This window comes from Salarias fasciatus, unplaced genomic scaffold (genome assembly GCF_902148845.1).
Source record: "Salarias fasciatus unplaced genomic scaffold, fSalaFa1.1, whole genome shotgun sequence".
Classification (NCBI taxonomy): Eukaryota; Metazoa; Chordata; class Actinopteri; order Blenniiformes; family Blenniidae; genus Salarias; species Salarias fasciatus.
In genome coordinates this window covers 40,179-61,570 of record NW_021941402.1, presented here as the reverse complement: position 1 = coordinate 61,570, position 21,392 = coordinate 40,179, and the positions used below count along the sequence as shown (strand labels likewise).

General features: G+C 42.8%; 2 protein-coding genes across 4 annotated transcripts; one reads left to right on the top strand and one right to left on the bottom strand.

The window, feature by feature from the left end:
* Positions 1 to 279: 279 nt before the first annotated feature.
* Positions 280 to 2,911, top strand: LOC115385746 (ribonuclease P protein subunit p20-like). 2 transcript variants are annotated; one of them, XM_030087812.1, is made up of 2 exons: positions 280 to 411; positions 2,124 to 2,911. In XM_030087812.1, the coding sequence occupies exon 2, from the start codon at positions 2,139 to 2,141 to the stop codon at positions 2,589 to 2,591; it is 453 nt and encodes a 150-aa protein (XP_029943672.1). In that variant the 5' UTR covers positions 280 to 411; positions 2,124 to 2,138; the 3' UTR covers positions 2,592 to 2,911. The 2 variants fall into 2 exon arrangements, with proteins under 2 accessions (XP_029943672.1, XP_029943673.1); XM_030087813.1 differs by having other exon boundaries at positions 292 to 411; positions 2,127 to 2,911.
* A 4,793-nt stretch (positions 2,912 to 7,704) lies between these two features.
* Positions 7,705 to 17,371, bottom strand: LOC115385745 (erythropoietin-like). 2 transcript variants are annotated; one of them, XM_030087810.1, is made up of 5 exons: positions 17,264 to 17,371; positions 11,161 to 11,291; positions 10,980 to 11,066; positions 10,679 to 10,843; positions 7,705 to 9,114 (listed from the first exon to the last, which is right to left on the bottom strand). In XM_030087810.1, the coding sequence occupies exons 1-5, from the start codon at positions 17,340 to 17,342 to the stop codon at positions 8,962 to 8,964; spliced, it is 615 nt and encodes a 204-aa protein (XP_029943670.1). In that variant the 5' UTR covers positions 17,343 to 17,371; the 3' UTR covers positions 7,705 to 8,961. The 2 variants fall into 2 exon arrangements, with proteins under 2 accessions (XP_029943670.1, XP_029943671.1); XM_030087811.1 differs by lacking the exon at positions 17,264 to 17,371 and adding an exon at positions 16,792 to 16,920.
* Positions 17,372 to 21,392: the final 4,021 nt, after the last annotated feature.

Sequence of the window (21,392 nt, the reverse complement as noted above, 5' to 3'; positions counted from 1 at the left end):
CCTGGCAGACCTCATGGAGTGACATGGGGTGATATAAGAGTTTTAGTGCCTGTCATAATGCTGTTACTCTGTGTCGCTTGGCTGTAGTTGGGCTGTGTTTAGCCTTTAAAAAAAATCCTCATCATGTTGAAAGTAGACATTTCACATTTATTATCTGCCCGTAGATAATCTGCAAGTTAGACAAAGCTGAGATCAGTGGATGAGCACAGGAGCTATGTGGTCATTTCATCGGTAGGTGGCAGCACTGCTCCATGACGGTGTTCAAACTACCGGAAAACTCTTAACGGAACTTATTAGAAGACTTCCGGTCTGATTAAAGATAAACTCAAAATCTTAAGAAAAGTAAAAACAGCGTGCAGACATCCTGCGATGACCTGAAGAGAGTTTGTGACTTCACTTTATCATTTACAGGTAAGGTCCACATCCTTGTGGTTGAAATAAACCAGGTTTTATGGGTTTCCGTGGTTGACACTGTTAGCTTAGCTCACTGTACACTGTGCAGCGCTAACGAGCCGCCGTTAGCTTAGCTGGATGTATCAATCCATTTCTCAATAAAGTCGTTTTTTAACATCACTTGTGGATAAACCCCAGACTGTCGGGAAACTGTTCACAAACTACCCGTCTTAATTTTCTTTTAGAGAGGTGATATTGCATGTGCCAGTTGATGCCTGAACAACTCTTGGATCAAATAATCACTTATAAAGTCTTTAATCCAGGAGTGTCAAAGTCATTTTAATCCAGAGACCACACACAACCTCATCTGAACATTTTGAATTGATTTAGTGCAATCTCAACATGAAACTATTTTCAGTGATTCCTCCTTGTAACTATAATGAAATGGCAGCTACCCCATCGTGATAACATCCTAACAAGAATTACTTTTATTGAAGAATCAAAGTTAATGTCTTCTTTGTGATTAAGTAATCATGAATGGACCCTTTAGTCGACTGGTTCTGGTTCGCATGCCTTATGTTTGACACTCAAGGGTTCTAGGCACTAATAGAGTTATGATATTATGTTTCTATGCCTGATTGGAGTATTACACTGACAATGACCTCATGCAATTTTTAACCATGATCTAAATGTTGAGAGTCTGGAGTGGAGTTCGAAGGAATTCACTGGACTGGCGGATGATACAGAATTTTATTACAGATGAAATTAACATACACCTCAGAGAATTCATGAGAGCAGTGCAACACAAAGGAGTTCCTTTCCTCAGGATCAACAGCCAGGGATTCATTATTCATGAGGAAACTCAAAGCATTTGAAATCAGCAATATTTAGATAAGGTGTGTATATACTGTGTGTGGATGCCTCAGTCATGATAGGATAATGTGTTTCTAGGTTTTGAGTTGACTGTCTTCAGACTGTATGGGTCCTCAGTCTCACAAAGTGGAGCAAACTGTCTTTCATATGATAAACTACATGATGGAGCTGAAAGTGTGGACTAGCTTCATCTATATCAGCTTTACAGAACAGTTACAGTGGTCAGTTTTTTATTACCAACCCTTAAAATTCCACAGCTCAAGAACAGTATTTTCTTGAAACAATAAACTGAGGATTGGATTTTCTCATCTGCTGGAGAAAATATGATGAGAGAAATCATGTGCCATGTGGTCCTAGTTCCACTGGACACACTATTATCACACTCTGAAACTCAGGAATACCACAGCCTGCATACATTCTTAAAAAATAAAGTCTTATTGGGCTGCCCACCCCAAAAATTTCAAATTGAATGAAAATCACAGACGAAGATTAATTTTTCCAGAAACAGAATAGTCAATCATAGTTCCTCCACGTCTGACATTCAGGTAAATAGTGTGCAATCAGTTCGCTGTTCAGTGCTGATTAGGAAAAAGGTTATGGATAAAAAAAACCCTTATTACAGTCCGTCTTATCCACATCACTGCTGTTTGATATCTGCTGACTCATGAGCAGGAGCGTTAATCGATTCACAGCTCAGGCTTATGTGTTCCTATTGGATTGTTTTGTTGGAGGATGTATTGATTTGAGACATTTTGTTAGGACAGATATTATGAAAGTACAAGTATTTTACCATCTAATTTCCACACCATTTTTCCTTGACACATCTCATCAAACTGTCTTCGTTATTATTTGCTCAGCAGCTGACCAGTCACATGACGGAGCAACGCACCCCCGGCATGTCAGCCGCCCCTCCTACGGCCCCGGCACACCCGGACTCCGGCTCCCAGGCTGTGGAGATGGACCCAGTGGAGTACACCCTCCGAAAGCGCCTGCCCCGGAAACTCCCCAAGAGACGCAACGACGTCTACGTCAACATGAAGACCGACTTCCGGGCCCAGCTGGCGCGCTGTCAGAAGCTCCTGGAAGGCGGGGGTCACAGGGAGATCTGCGTCCACGGCTTGGGCCTGGCCATCAACAGGGCCATTAACATCGCCCTTCAGCTTCAAGCCAGCAGCCAGGGGGCGCTGCAGCTGGCCGCCAACACCTCCACCGTGGAGCTGGTGGACGACCTGGAGCCCGAGGATCCGGACGAGGCGGGAGAGCCCATGACACGCACCCGCAACAATTCAGCTATTCATATTAAAGTGTTCTACCCTGACCCGTAGTGACCGACGTCAAAACAAATGGCTGTCACAGTACAGGACTGCAGAGCGACGCAGATGTTCAGTTCCCAGTCAACCACATCTCTGAAGTGACTGTTATATATCTCATGTGTGGTATCCTGTTTTTTTTTTTTTTTAGTTTTCATGCCTGAAAACAGCAGTGTCCATCATAGTATGATGTTTCAGTGAAGTATATTTAAAGTAACTGTGGCTGTGCCAAATGTACACTTCCAAGTGTCTGTAATTTCAATGTCTGGAAGTGTTTACAAGTTTATGTTGAGTATTAAAGATATAAATGTGTAAAAAGTCAAACAGGGGCTTGTTTCAGATGTGTTGTTTTTAACACACAGGTGAAATAAAACCTTATAAAGTTGACTTTTCTGATAAAACTCCTTTAATCGCATCATGACTGACGGACTGAATTCCCTCAATTAGCATTATTAAGAGTTGTATGATTTTAATCATTTTTGTTGGCTGAATATAAATCAGATGATAATCTGAGTAAAGATGGATGTTCAACAGGGTTCAGCACGTGTGCAGAGAAATGATAAAATCAAGCATAGATTGTCTTCCCACTGTGAGGCCTTATTTAGCTCACAGTATCATGAGGGAATAAACTATATTAGTTTGGAAGCTCCAACAAGTGCATGTGTTGGGTTTGGGTAGACAATACTCTCACTGGCTTCTTCACCTGTTCAACTGCATGTTAACGCAATCAGCCAATCATGGTGGATGCTGGGCATCATTCAATATGCTGGCAAGGTGAAGACAAGCCAGCAAGTCTGAACTGAGTGAGAGACTGAGACGCAAAGGTGATTTAAATAACTTCAAAAGTCTGTTTGGGGATATTATAAAGGCAATAGTAACTTAAGTAACCACTGGTAACAGTCCAGGTGTGCAGAAGAGGAGACCTAGAAGCTGCAAAACACCAGACCGTTTGACCCTGCTGTCAGCTGAGAGCAGGAACCTGAGGCTGTAGTTCATACATGCTCACCGAAACTGAACAAGAGAAGATTGAAAACACCTTGAAGGTCTGGTGAGTCTCAGTTTCTGCTCCTTACATTGACATGATCCGGTCAGAATGTGGTGTAAAAGTAGGGATCCATCCTGCCTTGTGTCAGTGTTTCACGGTGCTATAGTGATGTTGGGGTGATTTTCCAGGCACACTTTGCATCGGATGAGCAGTGCATGAATGTGTTGTCATCTGACCTGAGTGTACAAGCAGGATAAAAACACTTTTGGAATATAGACTGGGCTGTAAATTCAGAATCATGTGACCCTGTAGGCATTTTTGAGGAAAAGTGGGCAACCAGCATTTTTTGAAAGTTCAAGGTGTCCCAAACAAGAATCTACCGGTTGCTCTTCAAATAAGGCCCCTGATTTTCTATATTTCCTCCTCCAAGTTATCCCCCTTCCATGGTAATTTGGGTGTTAGACACTGTTGCCTATCCTGGCTTAGGCTCATAGTTAGGGCACTCCCAATGTTCAATAATGTTGTGTTTGGTGTTATTTTAAAGAGGACATTTTTAGCTTTCATTTAAATCCAATTATCAACCTTCCTGGCACACATGCTGGTCACTCAAGCTCCTCAAACCACAAAGAACATATTTGTTTTCACAAATTCCGCCTAAATTATTTTCTTAGTTTTAGCCCTGTGGTACTGAGGAATACCAGAGACACAAAACAGATACTGAAATACTGACTTGCCAATGGAGTTTCAGAAAATGTATAACATCACCATATTATTACAATCTGGGGGATTACTGTGAGCCTGGAACCCGACTAGGGAGTTACTGCAGACAAGAGGCCAACATGCATGCTGACAGCTTTCATTACTTTGTTGGTATCCATCGTAGGTAACTAACACTTGTTTTTTATTTGATGAATGTGTTTATGTAAATCAATGAAGTTACTTGAAATCAGTGAATTCCATTGATTAAAGATAGCTAGCGAGGTGAATTCACCTCCCATGCAAATTGGGAGCAACATTGTAGAGCCTGTCAAGAACTTTGTGTACCTGGGGTCCATGGTGACCGACAGCGGGGATCTACAACCAGAGACTGACCGCAGACGAGCCCTGGCAGCACCTGCTCTGCAGTCCCTCTGGAAACCACTCTGGCGGCACCAGACCATCTCACGCACAACGAAGCTCCGGATTTACAAATTAGCCGTCCTCTCCATCCTGCTGTATGGCTCAGAAACGTGGCCTCAGAACGACAGTCTGGCCTCAGAATCGATGGCTTTGATAGCAGGGCTCTTAGAACCATGGAGAACATCAGGAGGCCCCAGCGAGTTTGTGCTTAGAGCCCGCACAGGCCAGCCCCGAGCATCTTCCTTGGTCGCACAACGCCGCGCCCGCTGGCTGGGCCGTGGGCCTTCGTCTACTCCCAGAACATCCGACACGAGCCTTTCTCCAGTTTGACCCAGAGGCCGCAGGCTGGAGACGACCACAAGGGAAACCCCGCACCCGATGGCTCGACGTCGTTGCGGGCGACCTCCAACAACACGGAGTTGCTGTGGCGGATGCAGAGCAGCTGGAACAAGACCGCCAGCACTGGAAAAATCTGGTTCACCTGGTCGGCTCAACGCACCGGGACGGGATACCCTGACCCTCCTGGAGCACTAAGAAGAAGAAGAAGACATTAACAAGCTGGCTAAATAAGCAGTATAATTTCTGTTTCAGCGTGATCATGGAGCTGCTGGCACTCTGAAGGACACTGGCCACTCTCTAGCTCTAGAAGAATGTCTCATCTGTCAGGAGACAAAAACGAAAAGTTATCAAAAGGAGGACAGCAGGGGTTTGACACAATACAAGGTGCTGCACAGGCACGAGACTAACTTTGTGATAGAGACAACCCTCCAGCAACTGATCGTATAAAGGAACTGTCTATAACAGATGTGGAAAAACTCCAACCCCAATGCTGAGAAGTTCAACTCCAACTGTGAGAGAGACTCCGATGTCTTGATTCTGCTGATCGCCTACTTCCACAGAATGCCATGCCAACAAATCTGGATGAAAGCAGGGACAGCAAAGGACAGAAAGTACATCCCATCCGTGCAGTTGTAGAAAAGCTGCAGATGGATGAAGAGGTTCTTGAGCCACTTCCAGGTTTCCATGCAGTCACTGGGAGTGACTTGACATCATACATTTCAGGACACACGAAGAAGACCTGCTGGAATGTGTTTCGACAGCACAGCCATCTACTCAAGGGGCTTGGTGAAGGTCCTGAGCTTATTGACTCCACCGTCATAAATGCAGAAATGTTTTTCTGTAAATTATACGGTGTAAACAACACAAACAACATCAGTGAAGTCCGTTTGGGCCTGTTTGTTAAAGGCATGACCACAGAGAGACCCACCCACCAGAGACGCTCTGAAATTTCACATCCATCACGTTCACCTCCAGACTTTGGCTTGGCGGCAGGCCCACCTGCAGTACCCGGTGCTGCCACCCCCTGAAAATATGGGATGGAAGATGGAGAACAACGTGCTTGTTCCTGAACTCATGTCGTTGCCTGCAGTTCCAGATGCTGTGAGGAGCTAGTGACCCGTGGCTGCACAACTGGATGGAAGACGGCCCGGTGCGGCTGTAAGCCAAACCCATGCACTGCATCCTGTCAGTGCCGAAAGTCAAGTGACGCTTGCATGAATATGTAATGAACTGAAGGAAAAAAAATATGATCACAAAGAACCTGTAATGCCGTTTTGATTTAATCATTACTATTTATATTTGTAATTAGTTGCCATCTTCAGTGAATTTTACTGATTACAAGGATGGAAAATGTCTACTTGGCCTTTGATTGTCATTGCATTAATATTACTAATAGTATCATTACATCTAAACAATTGGTGTGGGTTTTTTTGTTTACATAATACTGGTGCAAAGAATGAATGGAGGTGAATGGGCCGGAGCCGGTTACTGCTATTTTAAGGCTCACAATAGCCTCTCACAAAGAAATATCATACATTTCCTGTATTTAGTATTGAGATTGTTGGCTTCTGGGTCCGTGATATCCCTTGATCCCACAGGGATAAAATAAACTATATAGTTTATGCGAAAATTGTGGGAAAATGTGTGTAATTTATAGTTTAAAGAGCTCATGTGACCTCTGTGTTTGTCAAAAAAATGCAAATATGGGCTTAAATTAAAGGCTAGAAGGTCCTCTTTACAATGATACCAAGCAATCATATGTATAATATTAACAAATAGGAAATTAATAGCAATTTCTAACTTTGGGCGATTAATATATTAATTATACTAATTAATCAATAATTATGACTAAACAGTAACTTTTCCAGCTGGGCAACCGGCAGAAATGGATTCAGCACTAAAAAATCATGTAAAATCAATGCTTAAAATGCTTTTCCTCAAAAATGCCTACCATGTTGTTTTCTAAGGGGCTTTTTCAATTTTCGGTCCTGACTAATATGGTGGATAGGGGCAAATCTGCGTCAAATCTGTCATGTCAGAATTTTAATGTTTAGTTCTGAAGGTAAAAGTAGGTCCAGTAGTGTGTGTGACCTGTGAGCATCATTTCCAAATTAATCACATGGCATATACTGATTGTCTCCATGAACATACTGATACAACCAATTATGAAGTGGAAAACTAGTGTTAACATCTTCACTCAGTTTCCAGCTGTCTGATAGGTGGTGGCGGTGGTGGTGTTTTTGCAAATGTCCACTAGATGTCAGTAGTTGAACACAGTTAGCATGTCTAATCTCCAGAGGGGAGCATGACACAACAGTGCTTTTTCAAATGGTGTCAGCATGAGTTCATCTGAGGGTCATCAACACTTCCAGTCCCTTAAATCGCTGCTGTGGCGTCATCTTTAGCTGAGGATGTTGTATATGAGCTCCAGGAAAAACGTAAAACCTGGAGCATTGCGTCTTTCCCCATGTCATGCGTGTAAAAACAGACAGCTTTGTGATGTGAACCGCAGAAGATTTCGAACTCCACCGATCTGAAAATGAAGGAAATGAACAGACTTCCTCTTGTTGTGTTTCCATCTATCCTTTCTGTCTTTATCCAAGAACAATATTTTGTATTTAAATAGTGAATCATACAGCAACGGGACAAAACAACGCAAAAACAACAGGAAAGGAAACATACAAACATCCTCAAAAACATCTTGCACTTGTACAACGAGATATAAAAATAAGGAAAAAACAAGGAAGAACTCTTAACGAATCCGAAACAGCTGAGCATCCATTTTGCAGAAAACCTCTAAAGTTCCCAGGACGAGCTGATTGCTCGCCTGCCGTCTGATGACGAACAACGGAGGCAGGTTCTGGAAAACTATTTGCAATTACAGCCGCACAGGATGTTAATTGTAAAAAAACCCCAAAAAAAAACGTTGCTATCAGTGTGCAGACAGTGGTCGAGTGTTGGTTCGGCAGAAAACAAAAACACGGATAGAGACGAAACAGTTTCACAGTTCTCATGTAATCCCTCCACTCTGACCTCTTGCTCTCACGCTCGCTGTAACTAAAGCATCAAACATTACAGGCCCTCCGTTGTTTTTTTTTTTCTTTCCTTGAAACCATAACAGGTACGTACAATCTTTGTATATAAAAAAAAAACATATATATATATATGAAGAGCAGCGTGACTTTGCAAGTGTGAACAAACACCTCTGCAAATGTGTCCCATGACGAAGAGCTCGACTAAAATCTTAGACTTACGCTAACGAACTAAGACTGGAGCTTAAAAGTAGAAAATCTGTATAAATAGCAATTACACATCTTAAAAAAATAATAAAATATTCACTGAAAAATAATTCAAAAGAAGGAACGAATATTTCTGAAAATTGTTAAATTCATGAGTGGCTGAGGCCTTGTTTTGTTTTTTTTTTCCTGCCTCTTTGCCATGGGAGTGGAAACGGCCGCCCTGTCGCAACCCCGCAGTCCTCAGATTTCCCGGTGCGATCAATACTTTTCTGAGTGTTCCGCTCCACAATTTACTCTAAAGAGACGATTGTCTGGGTCAGAGTCACTGGAAACATACACATACATGCACAGTGAGCTCGCCCACACGAAATGCATCCACACAAAGTGCAAGAGAGTGCCAGTAGGACAGCGATTGGAACAGTGCTTCTCGAGGGCATTTCCTATATTTTGGTCAGCGTGTGCTTCGCCACATCCGCCAGTCCGTCACGTCTACATTCCAAGGTGCTATCGTCTCCCGTCCAGTCCAAAGCCTTGCTGGGATCGTCCTTCCTTCCTTCCTTCCTTCCTCGCTTCCCGAGGATCGCCGCGTCTTCCTCCTTCCGCTTCCAGCAAGCCGGCGCGCAGGTCAACAGTGTCAGGTTCCTCCGCTTGCCTTTTTTGGAAACACAAATTACCTTCGCCCCGGAGTCGGGCGTTTGGCCGATCAGCTGACGTCTTGCTGACAGGCCTGTGCGTCCAAGAGGAGGAGGCGCACTTTGCCTCGCAGGAAGTTGACGTGGACCTGGAGCAGCTCCGACGCCGAGGACACTCGCCACGTCCCCTCAAGCCCCGCTGCACTCGACGGCGGCGTGTACTCCTGAGAGAGAAGACAAGGCGGCGTGTTGAGCATGCACACAGACCGCTCATTCATCTGCAATTTGTCTATCCATAGGGCCGTCTCAAAGGTTGTCTTGTCACAAATCGGGGAAATAAAAGGACTATCTTGTGCGGCGGTTTCGTGTGCCGACGGGCTTCGCTCTGACAGAACATCCCATGACACCCCTCGGCCTCCGCATCACCCACCAAAGCAGTTTTATAACATTTCAAGAAACTTAACTGTTGCTTCTTGGAAAGCTGACACACCGGATCCCGATCAGTCGTAACATCTTGACCAGAGGTTTAATTTAGAGAGGAAATCACCGGCGAGGTCCATAAACTTCAAAGTGGGCTCCCTCTGAATTACATTTCTTTGTACAGCACATACCACACATCTCCAGTTAGGGAGAATTTGTGTAAAACTTGGATTGTAAACAGCTGTCGCTGTGTGGCAGAGTGCACTGAGGTGAAGATGGTCTCTTTTGTGAATTGATTTTGAACTTTTGGTCTCCAACAAGGTTAGTTCAGACTGCAGAGCCAGGAATATAATCCAAGGCCTCTGCTTGCATTTCCTCTATAATAACACAGGCCTTCTTTACCACATAATACATCATGAGAGACAACAGAGTGCTACTTTTGTCGGTCTTCCTTTGGTTAAGGTGAATTGTTTGTGATGTACATCTCCCGCTGACAATCAGACAAACTGAAAAATCGACCTCGTGTTCTTATCTGAACTCCGGTTCATCTTATACAACTATACAGGACAAAATGTCATCCTGCCTCACTCTGAGAGTGAACATAAATCATAAACAAGCATGAGATAGTAGGTTGTGTCTTCCCAGTGAAGCTCACCTCAGATGATCTTGCTGGGCAAACGAGAGCAAATTATATAATAACAAAAAGTCCCTTCAGATTGAACCGTTTTAGAACAAATGCGCTATTGACGCATGTCTTTTACCATGAAAATACATGCGTTCCGTTCTGATTTAACTTAAAGATATGTAAAATATTATAAGGACCTCACAGTCTGGGGATTTCTGTCTGTGTTTGATCATTTAAATGGTTATTCATAAAGGTCAAGCACACTAGGTATGTACTTTGGGAGGAAACGGCTTTGAGTAAATACTGAACCTAATGTTTGACGTACAAAGTGTGACCAACCCACACCAAAATAGATAAACAAAAGGCGAACTGGCAATTCAAAACACAGATCCTACTGTCAACTTTGCATAAACACTCATACTAATAACACTATTTGCAGTGTTTAGTTTTTTTAACAACAGCAACAATTTTTAACAAATAATTTCTACACATTCAAAGGTTATCCAGTCTCCAGGACGAATGTTTGACAAAGCCATCATCAGCCATGACATGGGAGCACAGTGGTGCACAATGCATGGATGATTCACACAATTATGGAGAAAGTAATATGGAGAGTAGGCTTTCTTACTCCAGTATGTCCACATCTAACCACAAACTGGACATAATCCATCAGAAAAGGAGTCCCGAACACACCGGCCACTTCCGTGTCATGCTTGGGTTAATGGCAACGTGCTGTAACTCACCTGAAAGTTGAGGCTCCGCAGCACGGCGTTGATGCTGGGCAGGTTTCTGATGGTGTTGTCTATGTGGCTGTGCAGAGCCGTGTTGGTGACCGACGACCGCAGCGAGCCGAGGGCCACTTGTAAAAGCCACAAGCCGGTCTGCACTTCCTGAGCTTGATCCAGTGCCTGCCCAAGTCAAAAAAAACAGAGGAGTTCAATATTATCAGTGAATGAAAGAAGGTATAAGATGCATTATTAAAGAAACGAGCAACAGTTTCTTGTATTTCGGTAATTTATTGGCTCGTTCTTCGAGCTTACTTACATTTTTCTTCTCCCAGACATCCAAGTCCACTGTGGTTTGGGGAACAGTTACCGCCTCCGTCAGGCCACAGCCTTCTCTGCATGCCTTCTGCGAGGGTGGGAGAGGGTACGGGTCTTTAACCTGCTTCATTTCACTGATTTAGAAACATCTCATCTCCTGCACGCATACATTTTCCCCTCACCATAGCGACTTCGGCGTCTCGTGCCTCCTTGATGAAATGGTTCAGGACCCTCAGGTCACAGATTGGCTTCAGCGGGGACAGCAGGCCTGGCCGGGTCCACTCCAGTACTATCAACAGCAAGGCAAGCAGTCCTGGAACCGCAGACATGCAAGTTTGAGTCGAGCAGCAAAGCGAAGTGATGCATTTTTCTGTTGGCTGAGACTGTGTCAGGATACATAATTTGTTGTTGTGTTATATACTGGGATTCTTCTGTGTTCTGGTTGTTGGTTTGTCTGTGTTCTGTGTGTTTCCACTTTCCAGTCTCCCTTTGTGATTTTAAATTAACTTAAATATCTTTAATTTATGAGTTGATGTGATGGTATCATTCATACAAAGTGGCTGTTTCAGTAATTCTTAACCAACAGCAATTCTTAGTAGGATATACATGAAGAGTGCAAGAGATGCTGACTGTGAAGTGGTGTCACTCGTAGCTCAGTGGATCCTAATCCAGGATCCTGGATGAAGCCTGGGTGGCTTCAAAGAAAAACCTAGTCTGAAACCGCTGCTATGGCTCAAATCTTTGTGTGAGTGGTCAGTCAAGGGCCAGAAATAAAGCCCACATGTAGACATCTATCACAGAATTTTGTTACCGTATACAAAAACAAAGATATCAGTTTATTAAGAACCTATGAGAGAAACTCTGTAACTGTGATGCATTAAAGGTGCTGTAGGCAGGATTTTGCTAGTCAATGCTATTTTTTCTGTGTTTTCTTTGGATTAAATGTTAGAGTATCCATTGATAATCCTTTAGGAGTGTAGCATAATTGCACTACCGCGAGGGCGCAGCGTTTCCATCTGTCTCTGTTCTGAGCTGAAAAGGAATCTCGACAGCTCCAGGTATCTTTGACCAATCAGAAGAGCCCCTGAGGCTCTAACCGTGATTGGTCGAGGGGCGTTCGTCGCACGTTCTTGTGGGAGGGGCTTAACTTGCGTAAGGGCGTGATGTCAGAGAAAACAGGACAGGATTGGCTGTGCTGGGTTTCAAATCGCCATCTTAGATGGGTCAAATCGCCATCTTGCTTAGGTAAACCTAAGTAAGATGGCGGAGATGCGGAATCCTGTCTACAGCACCTTTAAATGTTAGGAGACTTAAAGTTCGAACATAACTAACAAAATGGTTTGGGAAACAAACCCAAAAGAAACATGCTTGGTCCAAATAAACCTGTTTTACTAAGACACCTTAATCAAAAAGCGTCCTGCTATTCATCAGCAGTAGAAATGATGAAGTAACACTGAGCTACATTTGTATTTTTTTCAGGTTAAGAACTACAACTTAAAGGATCCAAGTGTTTGCAAGTCAAAATTTCAGATGCTGTTAGTATCTTTTCACCTTTATTATCTAAACAACACATGCTGCTTCATGAAAAAGTAACTTAATGTGAGCATTATGAATGAAATTCCCAACCAGTTTAACACTGTAGACCTGATTTCTTCGCCAATATTATCTCATAAGTTAACATTTCTATCATGAAGTCAACTTCAGATATCTAACATCACGATCTGATAACGCTCTGTAGTTAAAAGCAATGTGCGGAAAACACAGGACTAATCAGAAAAACTCATCCTAAATATTCCAAAACTGTATCCATAAGAAAACAGTCAAAACCAGCAAATCAAAAGTCTAAATAACTTCTTTTTTTCATGCTAAGACATTGCAAATTGTGCAGCCTTACCCGCTATCACTGAAATCTACTGGATTTAATATCTAGGCCAAACACAATCTGAACATTGCATTCTAAATGTGGTATATCCAACGCAATCTCAAAACTCTTTGGAATCAACAATGCCGTCTTTTGTATTACATGTACCCTGAAACCCAGCGCGCTCCTGCGCAGACGTCACTTGAGATATTTCAATGGTACAGAATGCCAAAATGCATCAGATGACCGATCCACGCAGCTAATGTACAGTCGGCCACAAGTTTCATGGCCAATGGCACATGACTTTTATCCCAAACTTTACTTATCTGATAATGAAGTAAATTCACAGGGCTGCACAGTCCTGTGATCTCTCTGGATATGCTTCAATTTCAGAGCAAATTTAGAGTTTCTAGGAATCCCAAGCCTTCCCGCAGCGGTCTGACCTGCTCTTATGCACTTTAGTTATGGTTAAAGCACTTTTATCACAAATATGTTTCTTTATTTAGATGTGAAAGCTTTTCTTGAATGAACATGGCATGCCAGCTGATCCTCTCACATTTATAAAACAAGAACAGCGGCATGATTAAGCATCCCAAACCAACTCAATAATCTAAATCTAAGACACTCAGTTACATGTGTAGTAATAGTTTAACATTTTAAAGCAGCAAGGTCCCAATTTATTTTGTTTTCCACACAACTTTTTCCGTTTATTCTTGCTGTAATAGTTCTTGACAGTGCATGAATGACCTTGTTTAACCTTTCAATAAACTCTTGAATATGAGTCCGTATTCTTACAGAGAAACACAGATCACTACTAATCTCTGTCTCTGAGTGTGTGCGACAGAACCTTCTAACGTCCAATGTCCATCCTCACAGCACAGCCTGAACTCTCCAAATTTGGAAATCCGGGTGATTTTACATCTCGGCAGGTCATGTGGGCACGCGGCCTTTTTCATGCATGCGACATGCTGAATGCGCTCTTTCACCGCAGCCTGGATGTGTGACGCAAAAGGGTGGGAAAAATATCTGCTGTGGCAGACCGGGCACCCACAGATTAGATTAAAGTTCTTAGACGCTCAGATAAGTTGCACAGATTGATCTTGCTCCCAAAAGTAGATGGCGTTGCTACATGATGATAATAAATAATTAATAAATAAGGAAAAAAAATGAAGAACTATAAACATCAGTGCCGTATAGAATAATAATCAGCTAATCTGTGCACCAAAGTATTAGCATCATATATTTAAGTAACATGCACTTGCAGCTTGACAGTACACACATATCAAGCACGCAAGATGCCATAATGCACATGCTTTTGAAAAGATTCATTCAACATTGCTATAAGTAAAAGCCATAAGCACGGCAACACAAAGATTAAATCCTGCTTCACCAAGGCTGCTTTGCTTTCATCCAGCTGGCTTCCGAGCGGCTGCTCCACTTTCCTCAGACAGCAGTTCATTACTCAAAGATTTTCACATGACTTTAGTTCTTACAAATCACTAAATTTCCATCTTTGTGCTTGTAGTCCTCATTCAAACTCTTTAAAATAGGCATAAATCATATGTATATACATTTATATACACACTGGGCAGTTTTCAAAGACGGAGTGACGTCTGCTCTGACAAACCAATGACCTCTTTTCCATGGACTCTGACATTTGCTAACCAAGTGTGTGTGACTCAGCTTGAGGATTACTGGCGACCTTTTCACCCCGACTCTCGCCTACGTGAGAATGCATCAATCGGAGGCGTTTACGTATTCACTCTCTCTCCACTTTCTCACCAGCGTGGTGGAATTTGCGGCCCAGGATCACGGCCAAACGAAAGGTTAACAGCTTTTTGTCTGCCAACTCCGGCTGCCAAAAAAAACCCCGGCGCTGCTATTTTAAATCGGAATCAAGTGCTAGCGCCGCGCACAGCGCTGTCACTCCAGGTATGTGACAGGTACTTTTGGAAAGGTGGCTGGCCGCTGACATGAGACGACACCTCCTTTTGACGTGGGCTATTTTAATGAGCACGTGCCGACGGCGAGAACTTAAAACTTCCCGGTAAACTTATCAACTTCGCTGGTGCGAAAGTGACGGCGCAGGAGGCGGTGAAGGGGATGCTATTTAAAGAACGTACCACCGAGTCGCCCTCAAAAAACTCTTCTCTATTTTCAACAGGTCTTCCACACGAGAAAGTGCAGAGTTGTAAAAAGAAGCTATCAGATGACAAGGTTGTGACATAATTTCCTCTTCTGCCCTGCTGGAATCCCTCTAGCTGTTTGTCTTCAATGAACTTCTGCTCTATTCTGCTGACATAAGTATGTGACAATGGGGCTCCGGCTGCAGATCCAACGCTGAATGCCTTCAGCTTCCCATTACGCTGAGTCACACCAGGGAAATACTCCCGAGACGTACTTTCCCACTGAAGGGAGAACAGAAACAAGCTGCTCTTCACTATACTCAGCATCTAAGAGAAGCGCCTGCATCCGTCAGATTAAAAAGGGAAACCCGACCAGAAACTGCCAAAAATTCCTCAGACCTGACTTCAAACATTTATCACCGACGTATTGCATCTGCTTTGATGAGAAAATTAAAAAAGACTGAAGGAGTCTGTTTATGACAAAAGAGTCTAAACAAATGTTCAGGTGTCCTTGAGCAAGAACACCTGCAAGACATCAAGCCCCCCTGCAAGGCAGCTGTAGTGCTTCTAAACTTCAAAAGCAATAAACGATATAAAAGTGAAGTGACTTTGTAGAACAGAATACTGTTGCATCTAAGTTTGTTTAGTGAGCTCCGCTTCACAAGACCTTCACCTGGTTCCACTTTAAACTCTTAATACTGACAATAGTAATAGGCTACTATGGACAACACCCATTGATTCATCCACTGATTTTCTACAGCTAAATATTCAAGTTGAGTGTACAGGGAGCTGGAGCCTATCCACTCCGACTTGACAGCAGGCCAGAACACGCAGTGCCAACACAAAGAGATAGATAAAGAAGGCACACATTCACAGCCATGATTAAATTAAAGTCACCAATTGACTGGATGTGTTTGGATCATGACAGAAAGTCAGGGAAATCCCATACAGGCACAAGGAGAACATGCAAACCCCTGTCCCCACACCGACCTTGTTTAGTGAACACTACGGCGCCATCAAAACAGCCTGGCACACAATAAATGTTTGCTTTTGTTTGCTCAACTTGCATTTGACAATCAGTGCTTTAACAGATAAAACATGTTGACAAGTCAGTTTTATTGTGATTAAATTAATGTAAGTTGTCCTTTGGAGCTCTACCTGCATGACAAAGCCAAATTAGAACATGTACTAACTGTCTGTGGTGAATTTGGCTGTAATGTTACACAAAAATCAAACTACATATTGTCATATGTGGTTTGCAAAAATTTGGTCTTGCTGGCTTTGCACTAATATTTAGTCTGTTCTAGTCCTCAAGCTATTCAAAGAAATACTGTATGCCATCATAGTAAAGTTGTTGATCAAGCAATTGCATTATTATTGTTTATTTAATATTGCTACTTCAATGGGTGTAATGTAAAGAAAAGTTCAGCCTTCTAGCATTGCGTAGAAGGCACCCAAAATGTTCTCCTTCCACCGGCACAGACTAAGGGTATTATTGTTTTGCAGGATAGCTATAAATGAGAATAACAACATCTCATTTCCATGAACTGCCGTTGAAGATTGCTTCCATGTAGCAGTCGCTTTTTTTACGCAAACGTGCACTGATATTCAGAGCAGGTGAGAGCTCCCGGGTTTACAAGCCCCTGAGCTACTGGGTAGTCGGGTATGTAAATCCTAAGTATATGCACGAGACATCATCAGCATGGTGATCGTATTTTAAAAAAAAAAATGCAACGAGCAAGATATCACACGCAGGCACGCAGTCGAGAAACGCGCGCCAGGTCGACGCAGCCCGGGCGGCGGGCGGACGGCACGCTCGCGCTTACCTCTCCTACCCGTTTTCTGCAACATTCGCGAACAGGTGCGGCATCTTTCAAAAACATGGTGAAAAAACTACGCACGGGCTCCACGGCTCACGTTAAAGGGACCGGCCGAGCGCAACAGGTCGTCCGGCGTGTAACCAGAGGCGCGCTGCGATCCGAGCGGCACGCGGCTCCGTGTAAAATGAGCTCCGTGTGCGCTGCCGCGTGCGGGAGCTGTCGCCGAGCACACTCTGCATCACTGCCTGGGCTCTGGCAAAACCTTTTATTTGCCTCCCCTAAAGGATACAGAGATAAAGCGCCGAGCCCGCAAGGACGAGGACGCGCCTTTTCTTACGTACCACGGCGGAGCGATTAAACATCAACCAGTCATGCAGCCCCCCGGCGCGCAAAGCGTGAAAATAGACTTAACTGCTAAAGCCGGCGTACAGAGAGGGGAAGAGGAAAAATGATGAAGGCATGCATGTCCATAACTCACTGGGAAAGTCCATAGCGGTGTCCGCAGAGCCCCTCACAGGGTCCTCGCGGTTTGGCCCATAGGTCCGTCTATTGCCCATTAATTGGAAACGAAGCTCTTTTGTGGATCTGTTGTGCACTTATCCGGTAGGTGTTTCTAAAAACTCATGCCGTATGATTTTTTTTTTCTTTTCTCTTTTTTTTATTGATGACTGAAAATAAAGTTGCATTGTTTCTGTGATGTCTACATAAACTGCGCCTCCCTTAAGGCAAAATGCTTTCTTTCATTGTTAATCAGATAATGGACTATCCCCTCTAGTTAGAATAACATTTGGCCAGAAAAAGTAAATAGTGTCTCCAAAAAAGACGCACAGGGACTTCCCATTCATTGTTATGATGCTTTACAGAAATGCTGATTACATTTTTACATGATTTTTTAAAAAGCTTTTAGATATTTACAATATAAAATGAGAAAGACTATCAATAGCATTATTCAAATTGATTAGGGTGTGATCTATGATCACTGATCAAATCTCAAGAACCTAATGAGAATTCAACAATCTGAACACATGATGACCTGATTCAGTTTTTGATTTCCAGATGAAATCAGATCAATATAGATGAATAAAGATGTGTTTCAGCTGTCACAGTGTGCTCTCCCTCACACACACACATCTCCCTCCCTGACATGCATCATGCTCAGATCTGTCTAGAAGACAGGTCTTCACCCAGGTCCATGTCCCTCAGATCCAAGCAAACAATTAGGATATTTAAAAACTTTGAATTTCACTGCTCAGTGCATAAAATAAACTAAATCCATCCATAAATGTCTTTTTTGATGAGAATGTACACACCACAACGAAGGCAAAAAGTCTCTCAGGCATCTAACTGTTTCTGTGTTGCCACTGCTCTCTCCTAATCCCACTGAAGATTATGAATGGGATTTAAATCCGCGGATTGAGATTGCCACTTCAAGTCACATTCCAGCAGCAATTCCTGAACTCGGCTCCGGTTCACTTTGCGATCAGGCTTACCACTCTTCAAACAAGTTTATCACAACATCCTCATGCCCCTCTTGATCTTAATTTTAATCTTTATGCCCATTTCAACACCCTGATAGTTCAAAAAGACCCAAGATCACATGGTAAGGCTCAAACGCTTCATCTGCAGCAAAACATCATGAATAGAGTATGAACCATATGCCCTGCAGGGTTATCATCCCTTAACCCCTTTTTGGATAAATGACCATATTTGGAAACGTCCACATTTACCCTTGTCTCTGTCAAACTCACAGTGATAAATAGGATAGAAGGGGTTAAAATGCTGACATGTGGGCTTGTGGCAGTATGTTGGAGTTGTAGAATGTGTTGGGTTTATAGAATCTGTCATATTTCTGAAACATTGTTGAGCATCGTAATGTGTCGAGGTTCTAGAACTCACCAGAGCTCCAGATCACCTCAAGTTTCCACAGTCCAGATTGTGTGAAGTTTCTGGAATGCTCCAGATTTTTCTGGTATGTCAGAGTTGTGGGGTTTGTCAGAGTTCTTGAATGTCTCAGATCTCTGGAATTTATCTCAGTTCTAGAATGTGTCCGATTTTGAGAGTAAATTACAATACAATGTGTAAAAGTTCTTAAATGTGTCTTTTTTTTCTGAAATTTGTCAGGGTTTTAGAATTGATACGTCTGTCACAACACCCTGATCTGGAAATTTCCACATATTCAAATTGATATTTGTGTAATATTTCAACCAACACAGCATGGCGGTTTCATGGTCTACCCTACAATATTTGTGGTAGATTTTCATGGTCTGCACAATCACTTTTCATTTTATATTCGGGAGTTTGTCTTTCAAGCCTGTAAGGAATACCTTTATGGTTTGATCCTTTGCTTTCACACATCATTTTCTCTCAGAGGATTATTTGGAAGGGTTTTTTGATGTAGGAATTATTAGGGATGGATTAATATCTTTCTGTGACAGACAGTAAGTGTTCAAGAGAAAGACTTATTGAAAAATATCTTAATTGACCACAAACTTCAATCTCTTGTAAGTCAACGAGGGACGGGCAGCAGGAGAAACGATGCTACACGAGGGAACCTTGTGAATCGGGAAATCTGAGTCATTGAAGCCAGATGCACAAAAGTGTGTAGCGCTGCAATTTTTTTTTGAAAAATAAATTACATTTTCATAGCGTTAGGAAAAAAAATTTGTTACAATCAGTAAAAACTGCATTTGCTGGATCTCAAACTATTTAAAAGCAGTGCTATGAACTGTGTGTCAACAAGTACCGAAAAGAAAGAGTAAATTCAACACAGCTGTAGTGAACAGTTCTTCTGCACATGCGCGAGTAGATGGACAATAACAACAACGTTTACATCCAGAGTGTCATGACTTCCTGTTTTTATTCTCCTGGGTCTTGTTAGTTTTGTAGTTGAGAGTCACACAGAATAGAAATCTAACTCGATCTCCAGTCCATAATAATGTCTGTGTACTCACCATTGTTATTGTTTATGGCATATTGTTCTCTGCGCTGATGTGTGTGTGTGTTTGTGTGTGTGTGTGTTTGTGTGTGGTTTCATTGCAAAAACAAACAGCACCCAGCGGTGCAGCATTTCGGTCATTTCAGTGTAAACAGGCATCATTTTTGAAACGCTGCCTTGTACACACAAAAACCAGAAGCTTTCACTGAAACCCGTAAACCTGAAATTCATCGTCGGAACTAACCCACCATAATTTATGTTTAAAAAAACTGGTAAAAATGTCTGAAAAGTGAAAAGTTAATACCAGCTCACACTGGTTTGGGTTAGAAAATTCTCAGCTAACTGATACTGATAATTAAAAAGTTGTAATCTTTAATAAAATTCCTACATTTTATAGCTTTATGTATTGGTTTGCAGTCATTTACCTGCATCCCATCATTTATCAGTTACATGACAGCATTGGTGAATGTTGAAAAACAAACCATCAGACTGGCTCATAACCCATGATTATTCCTAAATGAATGGCTACTTGATGCCCATCAGACTTTTGGAAATTGTGCTAAAAAATAAGAGGTTAACGGGTACAAGAGAAGAGCTACGAGTTTCATCATCACAACAAAGCCTCTTGTACAGGAAGATCTTGGTTGTTTAAAGGAAACGACCCATGTACAGTGTGAGACTTCATTTACAGTGGCATTCTTAAAATACTTCCCTCGCTATATGACTTCCTCGTGAATCAACTAAACAAACGGGCCTTAGACAAACACAGGAGCCATGATGGCAAGCATACCACAGCGTACGTCACTACTTTATTTGAACCTTTGGTTATTAAATGTTGATTTAATACAATCAAGCCGACCTGTACATTTGAAACAAAAATGCTGTTCTGCAGGGAAGTCGTGCACATCAGAGAGGAGCACGTATATCACATGTCCTCACTATGACCTCTGACAGCCCCTTTGGAGCCAGGGTAAAGGAAATATATTGAAATTTCCTGGAAAGTCTCCACTGTGTGTCACAGAAGGGGTGGGGTGGGGGGGTGGGGGGGGGGGGGGGGGGGGGGGGTTTGTCCGACCAGGGGTTACACAGCACTGCACCATCAGACAGGAAGTGATGGCGTGGCTGCATACGTTTATCGGGAGCCAGCATGCAATGTCGAGCGACACACACATCGCCGTACACATCCAAATATTGGGAGACCCTGATACAAGCCGGCGGTTTCGTAAGACTCGGTCAACAGTGACTCGGATTCCCAACACACACGTGCAGAAGTGCACAAATGAAATGGGCAAAAGCAAAAGGAAAATATAAATCAAATTTCTTGACGTTCAAAAAAAAAAAAAAAACATTGACTGTAGCACATTTTTTCATTGATCATAAAAAGGATGAAGTTTATATCACATCTTTATCATAATTCATGTGTAACAAATGTAAAACAAGTCAATAGGATTGCTTTCTAGTCTTTGACTTTTTATGACTCAGCTTTCAAGCACCCTGGTCATCGCACTGAAGACAATGTTGACGAGTTTGTTGCACTGTTTGCTCAAAGGGCTGTTTGCTTATGTCTGAGCCAACATGAGAGACAGAGGAGTGGTACGTGCTGCGAGCCATGCTTCATGACCACAGCGGTGGCTCGGGGCGGGAGGTGAGGGATGTGTGGAGAGTGTGGGGG

Excerpts from the sequence above, each read along its gene's own strand:
- LOC115385746 (XM_030087812.1), top strand. The coding sequence starts at position 2,139 with ATGACGGAGCAACGCACCCCCGGCATGTCAGCCGCCCCTCCTACGGCC.
- LOC115385745 (XM_030087810.1), bottom strand. The coding sequence starts at position 17,342 with ATGGGCAATAGACGGACCTATGGGCCAAACCGCGAGGACCCTGTGAGG. Across the intron at positions 11,067-11,160 it reads GAGACGCCGAAGTCGCTATG|AAGGCATGCAGAGAAGGCTG; the intron begins GTGAGGGGAAAA and ends CCACCCTCGCAG. Across the intron at positions 10,844-10,979 it reads ATGTCTGGGAGAAGAAAAAT|GCACTGGATCAAGCTCAGGA; the intron begins GTAAGTAAGCTC and ends TGACTTGGGCAG.